The following is a 16947-nucleotide window of genomic DNA, read 5'->3' on the forward strand; positions in this document are numbered from 1 at the left end:
AAATCTAATGATCTAACTCTGTAATATATGAAAGCAGAGATTCCAAGGAAAAAATAGATTTTCCAGAGGGACAAGAATACCTAAAAAAACAAAGGAAAAGCTAAAAATAAAATAATGAAATAAAAGCTCTTAATGAAAGAACTGGAAGGAGACTAAGTAGCTTAGAAGAGAAAGTGGTAAACCTTAATCAAGAACTGCAGTCTCTGAAAACTAGAATAGACCAAAGGGAAATCAATGATTCCAATGACACAGCAATAAATATTAGAAGAAATGATAAGATTTTTAAAAAAATAGATGATACTTGATATCAGGAACAACTGCTCTAGAAAACAGGTCAAAGAGATAATTTAAGAATCACTGGACTTCCTGAAAACCTTTTTTTTTTTAAAGCCTGGGCACTATATTTCAAGAAATTATAATTGAAAACTGCCCAAATCTCTTAGAATCATAGGGTAAAATAAAGATAGAAAGAACCTACCAAACACTTCCTGAAAGGAATCCCAAACAGTAAAGTTCCAGGAAGGTCATAGCTAAAAATCCAGAGCTCATGTGCTAAAGAAACTATACATAAGTCCACATAAAGAAGTAATCAGGATCTTCTAAGACCTGAAAGACTGTAATACAACCACAGGAGATTTTTACTAAGAACTATACTGGAAGATTGTATTAAAACCTGAGGAGATCTTAGAACACAGCATTACAAAAGGCAAATGATTTAAGCTTATTACCAAGAATAACTTAGCCTACAAAGCCTGAGTATAATCCCATAGGGGAACAAAAGAATAGACTTTTAATGGAACAGAGGACTTTTCAAGCATTTTGGAGCCAAGTGGGAACTGAAATATAAACACAATAGTCCAGAGAAATCTAGAAAAGGCAATTTGTGTGTGTGTGTGTGTGTGGTGTGTGTGTGTATGTATAATTGTAAAGAGCTATATGATGATGTTGTGTTAACATTCTGATAAAGGGAAAAGATCTCTTCAAAAGAGTAATGAGGGATTTAAATAAGAAAAACAGGTATTGGAAAAGTATTGGTTCTGCTATAAGGGTTTTAAGAGTGGAAAGAAAAGATAAGGTAAAAAGAATATACCAACATAGAAAGGAGGAAAGAAGGAACTTGCTATTTCTCAAAATTGGGGTAAGAAATAAACATGGAGGGAAAAGGTGGGAGAAGCTGGCATCAAAGGAATCTCACAGACAAAAGAGCTCAGTGCTCCCCCCCCACTTCCCACCCCAATGTAGACATATATCACACTAAAGTGGAAAGCAAGCAGTGAATGATACAGAAAGGAGGTTAAAAGACGAAACGACTAGTTAAAAGACTAGGGACAGCATAGTCATGGAAAATATATTTTCCCAACCTGAAGGGAGAATTAAAAGGTGGTGAAGGAAGTAAAACAAAGAACTAGTATCTAGATTGAGAGGTACCTTAGACTGCTTCTTAGATAATTTGGGAATGGCTGAACAAATTGTGGCATGTAAACAAAAAAATATTATTGCATTATAATAAATGATAAAAGGAATGACATCAGATACTTCTGGGTAGTTTGAACTGAAGCAGAATGAAGTGTGCAAAACTAAGAGAACAATTTATATAAGGACAATACTATAAAGAAAAAACTCTGAAAAGCTTAAGAACTCTGATAAAAGCTATGACCAACCCTGTCTTTGGAGAACCTATGATGAGTCATGTCAGGTACAATGGAAGCAATGTGCAGAGATACATATTTTTGGTCATGACCACTCTGAATTTATCTTGCTTAAGCATAAGATTATGTTTATTTGTTACAAAAAGTTTTTTTTCTCCTTTTCTCTCCCAATTAACTGGGAAGAGAATTGTCAAGAAAGAAGTTAACAACTAAAATGCAATAACAAAAAAAGCCATTGTAATACTTTTTAAATTACAGAGAAGAGGAGGAAATTCAGAAGAAACCAAAGGCAAAAAACATAATTTTTCAAATGGTCACAATTCTTCCCCCTCTTTTTTCTCCTTTTGCCACCACTCAGTTGCCTGAATAATTCAAAATGCCCCCTTATCTCCTTTTCTCCAATTTTTCTCTGCCTTTTTCTGAGAAAGATTTCTAGAGAATTTCTATGCTATTGTCTTTGTAGATTTTGGCCTTGTTTTCTGTTGTGCCTCTCACTCAAAAACACAATTCATGAGATAAGTAATGAGGAATGAACTATCACCCTCTGACTAATCATGCCAATCACCTAATATTTTATTCAGTGCCTACTTACTATATGCCAGGCATTGTTTAAAGTGCTAAAGATACAAAGAAAGGCAAAGCAAAACAAAACACCGCAGCCTCTGCTTATGGTGGAGACAACATGCAAACCAATATGTACAAACAAGGTCTATACAAGATAAATTGGAGATAATCAACAGGCGGAAGGCATTAACATTAAGAAGGACTGGGAAAGGTGGGACTTTAACTGAGACTTGAAGAAATCCAAGGAAGTCAGATGTGATGAGAAGGGAGAGAGTTCCAGGCATGGGGGACAGCCAGCAAAAATGGTCAGTTATTAGATAGAGTGACTTGTTCTAGAACAGCAAAGTGGCCAGTGTCACTGGACCACAAAGAACTTGTTGGGAAGTAAAGCATATATTTAGATTGGAAAGGCAGAAAGGCACCAGGTTATAAAGGGTTTTTAAAGCCAAACAGAGGCTTTTATATTTGACCTGTAGACATTAGGGAACCACCAGAGTTTACTGAATAGGGGGGCAACTTGATCAGACCTGTATTAAAGGAAGATCAATTTGACAGCTGAGTAGCAGACTGGAATGAGGAGACCCGAGGTAGGGAGACCAAGAAGATGACTACTGCAGTAGCTGAAGAGTGAGGTGATAAGGGTCTAAACCAAGGTGGTGGCATCATCAAAGGAGAAAAGACATATACTAGAGAAGTTATGAAGTATAAACAAGAGGACTTGAAAACTGCTTGTATATGGGGATGGGAAAAGGGTAAGAGAGAGTGAGGAATCAAGGAAAACACTTAGGTAATGACCTGGGGTTACTGGGAGGATAGTGGTACTCTCAACAGTAATAAGGAAGTCAGGAAGAAGGGAAGGTTTTGGGGAAAAGACAATGAGGACTCTAACCATGAGCACTGTTCCATGTGCCATGTAAATCTCACCTCAGGGGCTATGTTCTCTCATTCTTCCAGATTCCTATTGCCCTTCAGACCTACAGTTTCTCTTATCTTGAGTCAAGATGTCATCCTCAGAGGCAAAACACATTCTACGACATTAACATTTTTTGTATTGTGAACCCCTTACGCAGAATGGTGAAGCCTATGGATCCTTTCTCAGTTTTTGAAAGTATGAAATAAGATACATAGAACTGAAGAGGAAACCAATTATATTGAAATAAAGATGTAACTTCTCCCCCATTCAAGCTCACAGATCCCATGAAATTTATCCACATACTCATGTAGGGATTTATGGAACTGAAGTTAAGAACCTTTGCTCTAGTCTAAAAGAAAGTAATGTATCTTCCTGTGTACCAACTCCCTATAGATTAAGCTCATTGTTAAGTCCCAGTATCCCATTACTGAATGTAGCAGGATCTTCTCTTCCCGTTACATTAGGACCTCTCCCTTTCATTCCTCCTGTTTCAATTCCTTCCTTTGCCACCTCTTCCACTCCCTTTTATTCCTTCTTCTTGCTAAGATGCTACGGGCATTATCTTCACTTCACTATTCACCAATGGATATGATTACACTACATCACCCATTCCCCTCTATCCTTCACTTCCCTCTCCCCTTTCTTGCAACCTCCCATTATGTAGTCTAATCCCACAAAATACACTGATTCACTAAGGAGATTTACAGTGGTTGTGGAATTTTGTCAAAGTTGTTTTAAACTTGCCCCATTACTTCTCCCAATTATTTGAATTCCACTCTCATATTTATCTCCTTATACTTTTATTTAGAAATTTACTAATGGTTTCTCAGGTGGTATTATTCTTGTTTTAATGCAATATGTACATTGTTTTAATGTAACAGGTATTTTTATTCAATACAGTAGGCACTTTTTTCTCTTTTTAGATTTTTTCTTTCAATAATCTCTAGAGGTGGGGTAATTTATGTATTTTTTTCTTGGTAGTTGTATTTATTTACCTTTTCTTGTATTTTCTGTTGGGGGTATTTATGAGATGAATAATCTTCTCATATCTGTTGTGCTCCCCATCCCCCACAATCCCAGGGATGCTTCAAACTCCTCACTTTTATTGAAATTACATATTTTTTTCCATTGATCATTGGTTATGATTTGTGGGGTATATCATTTTGGGTGGTATCTGGAATACATTTACTTTTTTGGAATTTATTATTCCATTCCTTCCTGCAGTATCCGATGGTGGTAAAATTGTCTTGTGCAGAAAGAATTTCCTTATCTTTATATTTTAATCTTTCTCCTGGCTGCTTGCAGGATTTGTTGTTTGTCATTGGAATTGTTAAATTTCCCTACTGTGTGTCTTGGGGTTGTCTCCTGAACTCTCCCCCAAGGTGATCTGCTTAGTCTTTTAATTGGTACTTTGTTTTCTGTGTTCAGAAGAGCTGGACAGGTTTTATTTGTTATTTCTTTCTTTATTTTTATTTTTGGTGAGGCAATCAGGGTTAAGTGACTTGCCCAGGGTCACACCACTAGTAAGTGTCAAGTGTCTGAGACCAGATTTGAACTCAGGTCCTCCTGACTTCAAGGCCACTGCACCACATAGCTGCCCTGTTATTTCTTGCATTATGATACTCAAGTTTTTTGATGCATGTTATTCAATGAGACATGATCCTTTATTTGTCTCTTTGCTTCCTGTTTTTGGGAAAATGATTTCCACAAATATTTATATATATGTGTGTATATATATAAGAGAGAGAGAGAGAGAGAGAGAGAGAGAGAGAGAGAGAGAGAGACTCTTTTAGCCTTGTTTTTTCTTTTCTTCCTCCAGATAGTCATTCACTTCAGTATATTTGTATTCCATTTCTGTTCTTTCTTTTGCTTCTTAGGAGCAACTTACTGCCATGGATTCAAGCACTTTTTTGTTGTGGTAATTATTTCTGCTGTGCAGGCCATAGGTTTTGATATTCATTTTCTTCTGAATTGTTCTTTTATGTTTTTCATTTTTGCATCTGAACTATTCTGGAACACTTTTTGTTTTTCTAAGTCCTCTTGGCATTCCACTGAATTCTGTCTTTCATCAGGTCATGGTTCAATTTCCTTTGTCTTTCAATCTTTACTTAGAGAGGTTTGGGACTTTTAGAATGCTTTGTATTCATCTCCCCTTCTAATTGTATTTATCTTTTCTGTTGATTTATCTGCTAGTCCTCTAAATTTTAATTTTCTTCTCCTTGAAATCATTGCTAATTTTGGACTTTTAAATTTATTGCCTACTATTGCTCAGTTTCTGACTCCTTCCCTTTGATGGAGGGATTACTCCCAGGACTGGACCATCATGTTATCTCCACCTACTCTCATTATAAGGAATTTACTTTTCATTGACATCAGTCCCTGCCCCAAAGCCAATGGAACTGGCCTCAGCTGGACCGTAAACCTTTTTCTTCCATCCATGTTTACCTACACATGATGGACCTATGCTCTAGTTCCTTCAATTTTTTGGTTCTTTGGTTGGGTCAAATAAGCATCTATCATTTTTTGGAGGTCTAAAGAAGGGTATGGGGTAAGTATTCCTAGAAAAGCTACTGTGGACTTGAGTTCCTTAACTTAAGGGTGTCTGTAGGCAGCAGGAAACCTAATTCCTCCATTCTTCTATTTCTCCTTTTTCTTTGTGTGGCTGGGGGGAAAAAATCTAACTATCTATCTGTATTTTGTTTATTGCAACACAGCAATGTGATTTAGGAGTGGGGTTCACTGGTAGGGACTCTGCAGCTGGAAGGAAATCCCCAACTGGGTTTCAATGCACAATCCCAGAATGTATGACCTGCCAGGGAATGGTAACTGGGGAGAGGGGTACTGAATGAACATGTTTTGAATAAGCCTTCTCTACTGTTTCCACATAACTACATCTTGTTTTCTTGTACTGTACATTCAGCTGTAATTGCTACACCTCTAGTATATAATTCCTCTCTTAGGGTTTTTTAAGAGTTAACAAGGACTGGTGAAAAATGTCTAGTCCTCCATCTTGCTGATCATATGATTGTATGACCTGAAAATTCCTACACTTATTACTACAAAGCCATGAAGTTCAAATAAGATAAAAAATTTCAATGAGGAACTATGGAAGGTGATTTCTTCCACCCCAGAAATACACAAAAAGTCAGCCGGAAGCCAACAGTAACTAGAAAAGAGAACCCCTCCAGTAAAGCCAGTGCCAGCAAAACTAGAGATAGGACATCAATAACCTACAAGACTCTGTGTTAAGAGGCAACAAGATCAGAGAGTTCTCCTGAGAAAGGTGCAGGGTAGCATACATAAAAGAACCAGAAAGGACATGTTAGAAACTCTAGGGAGATGCAGTGGAAGTAATACTGCTATATTCAAACTGGACAAGCCATGGGTTCTAAGGTCCCTAAAACTTTGTCCTAAGACTGCAGAGAAGGCCCTGAAAATATGGCAGTCTGAAACTCAAAGACCACTGGGGTCTAACCTTGGGAGGTGGAGATCAGTGAAAGAACCCAGAGGACCCAGGGCAAGAACAAGAAAGGTGGAAAAACCTTCCCACAAATGCAACTAAGGTAGAGACTGGCCTCAGCACAAAGCCCCAATTCAGGAACTAAAGATGGAGAGATAAGTAAAGCAAAGAAAACATCAACCAGTATAAAAAAATTATTACAACTCTAACTCTATAACAAATGCTAGCAGAGACTCAAAGGGAAAAAAATGAATTTTCCACAATCACTACATAAATACTTAGAAGAAATAAAGCAAGAACTTAGAAAAAAAATTAAAGCTTTTAAGGAAAGAACTGAAAAGTTAGTAAGCTTAGAAGACAAAGTTATAACCTTATCCAACAAATGGAACAACTCAATTATATAGCAAAAACTACCAGGACAAAATCAAAATACTGAAATAGATGGAAGAAAATGTAATACACTTGTTACTAAAAAAAAAAAACTGATCTGAAAAACAGATCAAGAAGAGATAATTTAAGGATCAGAGACTCTCCAAAAAGTATGACCAAACCAAAAAACCTAGTCATCATATTTTAAGAAATAAATAAATGAAAACTCCTCAGATCTATTAGAATCAAAGGACAAATCACAACAAAGTAACAATAGAAGAAATCCACCCCCTGAAAGAAACCCCCAAAAGAAAAGTTCCAAGAATGTCACAGCCAAAATCAAGAACTCATACATCAAGGAAAAAAATACTTCAGTAATCAAAAAGATGCATTCAAGTACCAAGGAATTACAGTCAAGATCACACAAAACCTGGCAGCTTCTACCAAAAAAAAAAAAGAGGAAATTTTAGAATATAATTTTCCAAAAGGCAAAAGATATAGAGGCTTGCAACTAAGAATAATTTACTCAGAAAAGTTGAGTGTAATTCTACAGGAGGAAAATGCATCTTTAATGGAACAGAAGACAATAATGATGACCCCTCCCCCGACAAAAAAGGTCACTGGTATTTTTTTTTAAATGAACAGAACAGAATGAAGCATAGACCAACAAGAAAACTTTGAAAGTATCATGCACGATTTACTACACACTTTCTTTTAAAAGAAATGAATATTCATCACTTTTTTTTTTGCTTTGTAGGTGTAATTTATTTTTTGTCATTTAGCTTGAAAATTTAAAAAAAATCTGGAAGAAAGGAGACGAGGAAGGAAGGGAAGGAGGGAGGGAAGGAAGGAAAGAAGGCAAAGGAGGGACATAAAATAGTGACTAGGTCCATTACAATTTTATAGGCCCTCAGAACCATAAAGCAATCCTACTTTACCTACCTAATTGATTATCTATTCCACTCACTACAATAGCTATTTCAAATATTTTTTTCTTTCTTTAAGATTCTTATTCTCTTCTCTACCACTACATTTTCTGCAGAATACCTACCCTTAGACTTTAGCAAAAATAAAGTCATTCACTAAGAGCTTACTTTTCTTCCCTCTTCATCTCCCTTTTCCTACCTGCATAGAGTCTGCCTAAACTAAAGAAGGAATCTGAATGCAGATACAGTATTTAGTAAGAAGACAACCTCTATTCTATGCAATTTTTAAAAGGCAGATTAACAGACAATAAAGCTAAATATGAGTTATGGTTTATATGGGAGACATTTGCTTAATATTTGAAAGTAACTAAATCTATCTGTAAAATGCCCAAGTACAAAGAAAATTTTGATAGTAAAAAAGTTACTTTAGTGAAAAGTATGTCCAAAAAAAATTAATTTTTAAAGCTTTTCATTACCTAAAAATGTTAAAAACAATGAATTAAATTTTCAACAAATTAATAATAGCAACTCACATTTATATAGCTCTAAAATTTGCAAAGTACTATATATATATACATATATAGATATATAGATATATATATCTATATATATATCTATATATCTCCTCACAACAACTCTGTGAGGAAGGTGCTATTATTACTATCCCTATTTTACAGATGAGGAAACTGAGGCTGAGATATGCTAAGTGACTTCCCCAGGGTCACACAGCTAGTAAATGTCTTAGTCAATATCTGAATTCAGGTCTTCCTGATTCCAAGTCCAGAACTCTATCCACTACTCTACTCTGAGGCTTCTTTACCAACTTAGCTTTGTATTAAAAATACTGTATGTAGTTTATTGCTTTTAAGTCCTAAATCTTCCTCTTTTTTTCCTTTTGCACCTAGGCAGATTTTCTTTCCCCCTGAGTCTGAAGTTGGGCTGACCTAATTGCAAATAGGCCATTTCTGTGGGAGGGTTTTAATATATGTAAAGTACTGAAAAAATATGCTAAATTAGCAAAAGTCCCTTAGCAATAATCAGGAAAGGAGGAGATTAACTCCTATTTACGCTTTAAAAGATGGAAAGTTATATACATACTACATACATACATATATGTGTGTGTATATATATATATATATATATATATACACACACATCTCCTGTTGGATTAGAGGTGAAGGCGTTTCACACAGTGGGATGACATATGCAATTTAAAGATGCGACAAGGAAACAACAGGTAATGAGACAAGCAAATCACACAGAAAGAAGCAGAATAAGATTAACTGATGTGATAATTCTAAAAAGGTGAAGAAGACTCATATTTTCCTTTCTTTACTGACTTGAGCAATTAGCCAGGCCACATGAAGATAACGACATCTGCAGAGTGAATGCACACAGTAATTGTTTCTCTTTTGGCTAGCAATCCTGAGGGTCTTCCCTTCCCCTTTTGATTTTATTATTATTATTTTTTCAAGATAAAAGGGGCCATCCCTTGACTCACTTCTTTAACAGGCCTAATCACTGAAAGGGCATTGCCTCAGGCATAAAGAGAACTTGAAAAAACATTAGCTTAAAAAGGCTAAGGTTTTCCACTGCATTTTAGGCCATCTCCAGTTGTCCAGATCTACATCTGGCCACTGGACCCACATGGCTCTGGAGAAGAAAGTGAGTCTGGTGACTGCAAAGACCTCTCTCACTCAAATCCAAATCATAGCATCATCTTTTTGATGATGGTCTTCTTTGAGAACAAAGGACAAACCACACAATCACAAGCCTTAGAAACACAAAAATAGGTATTTTAGTAAGTAAAGCTACAGTAATCTAAAGAATAATGCCACCTAACATATTTTTCCCTACAGGAAATTCATTTATAGGCAACTAATCCATCTCTCTTCCACTTTGTTTTGCTTATCCATAACAAACAGATTAAGGAAGAGAACATACATATAACTGAATAAACTGAGTAACACCAATCTTTATCTCAAATTCTAAAGTAAAAAGAGAGGATACTCATGAACTGCTTCAGATGACAGAAAAGTAGACACAAAATAACGGTGCAATCCATGACATCATCTTTTAAAGGAGACATTTTTCTTTTATGTAGCAGATTTCATTGTTAGTCTTGAAGTTATTTGACATATAACAGGTTTTGCAAGAAGGAAAATAAAACTATTTGACAGATCAAACATAATTCAACAGCTCTACAAGAATTCAGCAGTTCACAATGGCAATCTGAGATCTCACTGAAAGTTAACCCTTACTGCATCAACGATACTAATTTCTCATCAACTCTGAGAGCATATTTCCCTTTTTAAAAAGGCTAAATAAAGCTGTATATGTTAAAATTTCAAAAATTCAGAATGACAATTCCTGAACTAAAGGTAATGGGGATTCCAATCATCTGGAGACTGCTGCCCCCCATCAGTGCATTTAATGATGAGGTACCACTGACAAGTACAACTGTTTCGTGTTATCAAGAGAAATACCAAGAACATTTTTAACTTTCAAAGGGCCGTATTTCATAGGATTGACATTTATGGCCAAAGCTCAGACCTTCCTTGAAGGCTGTCATATTTCTACTATAAGGAGGAATAAAACTGAGATTTTAGCAAAATACAAATGACACAACAATTTGATTTCATTTTATGACCTAAAAGATAATAAATAGCCATAACAAAGTAGGTTCTGACTCTGTAAACTGCTTTGATAACAAGATGATTAAAAGTAAAAACAAAGTCAACAGGCACCACTGCTTTGTAAAACCACAATACAAAGTCAGGACTATCTTTATCTTAGCACCTCACTTTGTAAATGCAACATTATTAAAGTTCCATTTTAAACTCATGAAAGAATTTAGAAATCCTATGCTTTGTTTCTGCCATTTCTCGTAATCACTATTATAATTTAGCATTTACTCTATGCTTTACTGTAAAACACATTGTATGAAAGGTATAAGGTACATCATATTGTTCAGGGGTTTGTTAGAAGTCAAATCTTGGTTTACTTTAAATAATTCCTTTGAATGTGAACTCTATATCTACATTTATTCAGTGAGTGATATTCTTAGTGGAAATATAACTAAGCCACAGTAATACCAGACATTTAAATGTGACAGTTCTGTAAACTGATCAAAACTATCTCATTAAATAAACCATATGTTAAATTTACAGTGGGAGGAGAGGGTTCATTTTATATAGATGTAGTTCCCCCCATGACTCACTTGCTATGAGTAACAATTTACCTTGAGATAATGTTGGAAACATTTTTTATTTTAAAATAACTATTCTAAGATGACAGAATAATCTACAAGAGAAACCAGAGTACTTAAAATAGCATTTAAAAACAGACATGAAATAAACAAAAGTCATCCTTTCATATAAAACTATGACTAATATACCTTTGTTGAATTCCCAATCCTACCATCCTAAAGCTAAAATGAAAATTACTTAAACTATCAAAATGTCTCAATCTGTTAATCTGACATGAACAAGCTGATAAATGAGAACAAAGCTACAGTATGTTCTGGCAATATTAGGAATTTCCTGAAATACTAGAAAATCTGTCCACAACAGATGGATCATCTAGAAAATAGATAACTCAATCTGTCAAAATGAGGTTCCCTAAAGCCATTTTTTACAGCAAATACCAGTATGATGTCACAGAAGTCTGTAACTTTAGCAAGCCAAGGAGGGAAAACCTGAACACACACGCAGAGAGAAATATCAGCTAAAATTTTACATTACTTGCCTTTAAAAAACACCCCGTTGAGTTTATATTTAAAATCCTTACCAGTTAATTTCTTCACAGGTTGGAGCCGAACACTGATAGACTGATGGGTGAGTAAGGGGGAGGATGGAAGAGAGCGGGACATGCCCTCCATAATCCGAATGTGCTGCATACCTTCAGTCACTGGAAGTGGTGGGATAGCATAGTCTGGTTCAAAAGTACAGTCATTTTCTGTGGAGATGCCACCTAAGATAAATAAAGGAATGAAGCAAAGGGGCTAATAAGATTTCCTTCTTGTCTTACCAAATTTCATCTCATCTCCTTAGGCTCTGACATAACTGATAATAACTGATAACCAATAAAGGAACAATCTTACATAGGAATCATTTAACATATTTTTTAATTTTAAATTTAAAACACTTGGACAATTTAAATAAATTTACTTGTGAATTTATAAACATTTATAAAAATAAATATGTATACTATCACATTCCCTGTCGTTTAAAATCTGTTTACATGGATTCCATGACTGTAGAAACTTGGGGTGTAAAGACTTCAGGAAGGGCATCAACTCTTTCAAAGACTGCAAGTGTAGTATTTTTAGCAAAAACTATTGCTCTAATGCACTAAATGCTATTCCTCATGTCCCAGAAGGTTAATACACCTGACCTTGAGTGCTTGCCAAGGACCACACAGTCCAACATGGGGTAAAACAGGTGTTCAACTCATTCAACGTATGAGACTAATATATTTGCAGCCAAATATCATGGGATCTAGTCCAGCTCCCACCAGCAATATCTCAATACAAAGTTTTTGTTGTCATCTTGTTCTTATAATTTTTAATAGGGTACAGATAGAAATGGTCGTGTTAGAAGTTATAATCCTGCTATTATTCTTTTATTAATAGCCTACGGATTTTTGTACAAGTAGATGAAACAGCATTTTGAAGAAAAATAAAAGTACTAGAATTTAAGCTAATTCTCATTAGCCTTACTCAAAGCTTGTTTATACAATTCTAATACCAAAGAGTACAACAGGGATTATACAAACATGCACTCCTCATCCTGTTGCCACAAGTTTCTACTTTTCTCCATGAGTTCTCTCTATTTAAAAAAATTTTTTTCTCCCTGATGAACTTTAGAAATTAAAAGTATTTGGAATGGTAAGGTGACATCTATTAAAAACACTGTTCTCAAGTTTTTATTGATCAGTATTTATATCCAGGCAATTGTTGGTAACAGTTCAGTTTATGATAATGGTACAGTTCCAGGTCAATTTATTATTAGCTGAAATCTTCTATATATTTAGAGATCTGTATTTGTAGAACAGGGATTTTTCATCTATAAGCCTATAAAAGATAGTGAGCTTTTGATGTATAATTCTAGCCACCAGGTCATGTGCTTAGTAGGGGTTCAGTAGGTGCTAAATTTTTATAGCCTGCAGCAATGTGCTGCACTATCTCAACCATTTCCTTTCACAATCAACATGTATCATTAAATCTGGGATTCTTAAGCACACTCCTGTAATTTCTAATTGGCAATGTCCAGGTGTCCAGTTGCCATTATAAATCTCTTCACTTCAACAAATAAATATGTACACCTCAGCTATCTGTGTAACACTCTTTATTTATTTATTTTTTGGGCATACTGTTGGCTAAGTTCACGCAGATGTTGTTCATAGATGCCCTTTTAATTCCATTCTTGGAACTTTGTCATTTCACAGGCTCCATTTGAGTAAGTGCTCTTAACCTGGGGTTCAAGAACTTGTTTTTTTAAAAAATATTTTGATAACTATATTTCAACATAACTGGTTTCCTTTGTAATCTTCTGTAATCCTAACAAAAACATAATTTGAGAATGAGTCTATAGACTTCCCCAGACAGCCAACTGGGCCTATGACATAACAAAGTTTAAGAACCCCTGATAAATAATTTGCAGTTACACTGGATGACTCTAATGTGTACCTATTATCAGCCTTGACTACAGCTCATTCAACTGCTGTCTGCTTTCTCCAAAAGTCTTTCAGGAAATATCTAACATATTTATCAAGTGTTTTAAGAATGCCTCCTAGTCCTTGATGGTTCAGAAGTGTTCATCTTTCCAGACAACCTTTTGGTAGTGGACTCTATGTATTGTTAATATTGTATGAATTTTGTTGAGATATATTTCAGAACTGTCATGGTTAACTTCACAATTTCAAGCTATATAGTAAGACTGCTACTGTGTAGGTGTTAATTGCTTTAAATGTGTTTTGTTTTGTTTTCTGATTCAGCTTTGATTTCAAAATACCAGTTAAGTCTCAACATACTGGGCCAAAAACTTCTCTTCAATATTTTTTAGCTCAGTGTGTTCTGCCAGGAAGAGAAAAAGGTATTTGTGAATATGGCTTTCATCCATTGGTTCAATGTGATATCTAATTCAAGCTTAGAAACTTCAGTATCGCTTTCATTAGCATGCATTTAAAATTTTATATTTAAGTACAAATCACATTTTGTTGTTATTAGAGAACAATTCTATAAGATGAAGGAGTGGTTAAATTTGTTTCTCAGTGCAGAGTTAGGTGGTGCAGTGGATAGAGAGCTAGGTAGGGCCTAGAGCTAGGAAGACTCAAGTTCATATCCAAACCCAGACCATTAATAGCAGGGTGATTGTAGGCAAATCACTTAACCTCTTTTTGTCTCAGTTTCCTCAAGTGCAAAATGGAAATAATAACAGCATCCACCTCTCAGGGTTGTTGTGAGGATCAAATGAGATAACGTTTATTATATAAATGCTTATACTCTCCATTTTCAGTGGAGCCATATAACTAGATGGGATTCATATACGGCTAGTGATTAGTAAGATGTTTTGATTCATTTCCTTTTATTTGGAAACATTCTCCATTCTACTTAGAAAGATGATAATGGGTTTGTTTATGAAAAACTATTAGAAGTATAATCTATCTCCCTGAAAAATACCATATTTCATAGGAACTGTTTATGACATTATTGTATGGCTAGCTCTTTTTAGAGAACTGTTTTCCATGCAGACATCAAGTATCAGTATTTAGTATGGCAATATCTGTAAAAGTATTAATAATTATATTAACTAATCTTAAATTTTTGCTGGTCAATGTGTGATTAAGAGTGATTTTCATGGCATGCTCCAGGTACCAACAGATTATTTTTTGAACTTTCAAGGATATTTAAAGGTTTGTATTTCTAGTGTGGTGATTTGTCATCTGTAGGTTTATGAAGAATAACCCAAGGCTGTATAATTCTGGTGAACTAATCATTCATTCTAGGTATTCAGTATAGACTAAAATTTTGCAATTTGCCAGTGTTTGTGAGACTGTTTCAATTGATTATTGTTCTTATCATACATCTTGTTCATCTTTTCGGATGGAGTTCAGATAGAAATAGCCCTGGGATAAAGTGCTATTCTTTTTTAAAAAATATTTAATGTTATGCAAAATACTGAATGTAGATTTACAAAAAAGCTGCTTTTTGAAGCTGAATAAAAGTATTATTACATAAGCTCACCTTCTACAGGCTCACTGAAAGAATCTTCATCACAAACATAGAAGAAGACAAGATAACAAGGATGAAATGTATAGTATCTTTTTTTCTCACATGATTTTGCTCTCTTCTTCTAGTTCTCTATTTTGAAAGCTTTTCTATCCATGTAGCTTGGAAATGATGCACATTTAGTAAAGCAACATCTATTAAAAATCTTCTTAAATTTTTACATATCCCTAATACCTCCTAATAATTTTGGGCAACAAATTAACCTGAGACAATGTGGTACAACATATTTTAATTCTCAAAGATATTTTCAAATCTATATTTGTAGGTCAAGGTCTTGTCATCTATTAGTTTATTTTTTTAAATTTTATTTCCAGTTCCAAATTCTTTTTCTTCCTTGGCCCTTCCATCAACCCATGAGAAGGAAGAAATACAATAACTACTACTACACACAGGAAGTTTTGGAAAACATGCTTCCCCACTAGCCATGTTGGGGAAAAAAGCAAGAAAAATAAAGGAAGAGGGGGAAAAAAAGATGCTTCATTCTACACTCAAAGAGTCTACCAGTTCTCTCTCAAAGAGGATAGCATTTTTCATCAGTACTTTGGAACTGTCTTGGATCACTGTATTGTTCAGAGTTGCTAAATCTTTCACAGGTGATAATTGTTACAATATTGCTGATACCATGTACAATGTTCTTCTGGTTCTGTTCACTTCACTTTGCATGAGTTCATATAAGCCTTCCTAGGTTTTTGTCTGAAACCAATCCCTTCATTACTTTTTATACCACAATAGCAGTCCATCACAATCATATATCATAACTTGTTCAGCCATTCCCCAATTGATGGGCATTCCTTAAGTTTCCAATTCTTTGCCACCACAGGAGTGGCGTGTGTGTGTGTGTGTGTGTGTGTGTGTGTGTGTGTACACACACACACACACACACATATTTATATACACGTATTTATACACACATATATACACACATACACACACACACACACATATATATATATCCTTTTCCTTTGATCTCTTTGGAGTGCAGACCTAGCAGTGGTATCACTGGGTCAAAGAGCATGCATAGTTTTACAACCCTTTGGGCACAGTTCCAGATTGCTCCCTACAATGGTTGGACCAGTTCACAGCTCTACAAACAGTGCATTATTGTACCTATTTTTCTATATCCCTTCTAGCATTTGTCATTTTCTTTTTTGCTCATCTTAGCCAATTTAATGGTTGTGAGGTGGTACCGAAGAGTTGTTTTAATTTGCATTTCCCTAATTATTAGAGATTTAGAACATTTATTTATGACTATTGATAGCTTTGATTTCTTCTTCTGAAAACTACCTATTCATATCCTTTGGCCATCTTATCAACTGCAGAATGGTTTTTGTTTTTTCTTTAAATAAATTTGACTTGGTTTCTATATAACTGAGAAATGAGATCTTTAGCTGAGAAATTTGCTGTTAAAAAAATTCCCTAGTTTCTTCAGCTTTCCTTCCAATTTTGGCTGCACTGATTTTGTTTGTGCAAAACCCTTTTTAATTTAATGCAATCAAAATTATCAATTTTATCTCCCTTCATCCTCTCTGTCTCTTATTTGGTCATGAACTCTTCCCCTGCCCACTTCTCTGACAGGTAATTTTTTTTTCCATGCTTCCCAAATTTGCTTATGACCTCACCTTTATGCTTAAATCATGTACACATTTTGAATTTATCTCGGTATATGGTGTGAGATGTTGATCTATGCACGCTTTCTAGCAGACTGCTTTCCAGTTTTCCCGGAAGTTTTTGTCAAATAACTGGCATCAATAGCTAGCATATTTGGGTTTGTCAAA

General features: G+C 35.0%; 1 protein-coding gene across 6 annotated transcripts in view; it reads right to left on the reverse strand.

The window, feature by feature from the left end:
• The window catches only part of TANC2 (tetratricopeptide repeat, ankyrin repeat and coiled-coil containing 2), a 511647-nt gene that overhangs the window by 305147 nt on the left and 189553 nt on the right, over window positions 1-16947 (reverse strand). For all 6 annotated transcript variants that reach the window (XM_020997389.2, XM_020997396.2, XM_020997393.2 and 3 more), the window contains one exon: window positions 11671-11853. In XM_020997389.2, the coding sequence (XP_020853048.1) occupies window positions 11671-11853 (183 nt within the window). The remainder of the gene's footprint in view (window positions 1-11670; window positions 11854-16947) is intronic.

This window comes from Phascolarctos cinereus, unplaced genomic scaffold (assembly GCF_003287225.1).
Source record: "Phascolarctos cinereus isolate Bilbo 61053 unplaced genomic scaffold, phaCin_HiC Scaffold_5;HRSCAF=322, whole genome shotgun sequence".
Classification (NCBI taxonomy): domain Eukaryota; kingdom Metazoa; phylum Chordata; class Mammalia; order Diprotodontia; family Phascolarctidae; genus Phascolarctos; species Phascolarctos cinereus.